This window comes from Etheostoma spectabile, chromosome 3 (genome assembly GCF_008692095.1).
Source record: "Etheostoma spectabile isolate EspeVRDwgs_2016 chromosome 3, UIUC_Espe_1.0, whole genome shotgun sequence".
NCBI classification, from domain to species: domain Eukaryota; kingdom Metazoa; phylum Chordata; class Actinopteri; order Perciformes; family Percidae; genus Etheostoma; species Etheostoma spectabile.
Window position 1 is genome coordinate 26,121,857 of NC_045735.1, and position 1,107 is coordinate 26,122,963.

A 1,107-nucleotide genomic window follows, 5' to 3' on the forward strand; every position below is an offset into this window, starting at 1 on the left:
GTCCCGAAAGTGAAGACAATACAAGGGTTAAACATTTTCAAAATACCCAGTTGCTAGAGCAAATTTTTTTTCCTGAAAAACTATATATTTCTTTATACAGACCTGTGTAGAACCGCAATAATAAGAGGAGTGTAACCTCTGGCAGTCATACAGTTGACTTCAGCACCCAGTCTGAGGACGTGCTCGACACTCTCTGCATCCCCGCTGGCTACCGTGTAGTGGAGGAGGCTCTTCTTGCCTGAAAACTGTGTGTAAACATGCTCTCTTTTCACAGACTTTCTGAAACTACAGAAGTCCTTTTTGCACAGCAGAGAGAGAATGCTGCCCTTGTCACAATGGTCATCTGTGAATTACAAGCAAAGAGCAGTATTTGCGAAAAAGACCTTCAGAATAGTATTTTTATGAATTTGCCGTATTCAATTTGAGTTGAGTTGCTCATTTTATTGTGTACAGCAGTGTGCTTGTGGACATGATGGCAGAGGATGAAGCTTTCGCGAGGCTGTTGACTCAGAGCTTAGTCGATAGCTTGTGCATTAATATTTGAGCATACAGAGATTTATATTAATCAGTCCCTTCAGGATTTCGCAATAGATAGTGCAAATTCAATCAATCACCGCGACTTTGGTGTGACCCGCAATTTTAACCAATCCCTGCAACTTTTCGGCAAATAGCCAGAGTTTCCCACAACTTCAACCAATCCCAGCAGTCCCACACGCCAGACTTTGGATCAGTATGTAAAACTGAGAGCCAATGACCAAGCGGGAGTGAGAACAGGTTGACATCACACAAATTCGTCGCCAAATTAATTTTCTTGTTTCTGATAAGATGAGACGCGTGTGACTCGAATATCTCGCCTTCACCAACAAAATGTACAGTGAAAATATTTTAGACCGTCCTGCCAACCTCTATACATTTTATCTTCAATGTACGCTGTAACGATTTTTCATTCTAAAGCCGCTGAAAGCATGCAGGAAAAACCGTACAGGATGACCTAAATTAAAGACAGCTACGCTTGTTATTGTAAGTGCAATGAGAAGTTAAAGTCCAGTAAGTACTTTATTAAACCGTATGTGTGTGTGTGTGTGTGTGTGTGTGTGTGTGTGTGTG

General features: G+C 41.5%; 1 protein-coding gene across 1 annotated transcript in view; it reads right to left on the bottom strand.

Annotated features, from left to right (window-relative positions):
- The window catches only part of ankk1 (ankyrin repeat and kinase domain containing 1), a 9,785-nt gene that overhangs the window by 2,407 nt on the left and 6,271 nt on the right, over positions 1-1,107 (bottom strand). Inside the window, exon 8 of the mRNA XM_032509443.1 lies at positions 103-343. Within this exon, the coding sequence (XP_032365334.1) occupies positions 103-343 (241 nt within the window). The remainder of the gene's footprint in view (positions 1-102; positions 344-1,107) is intronic.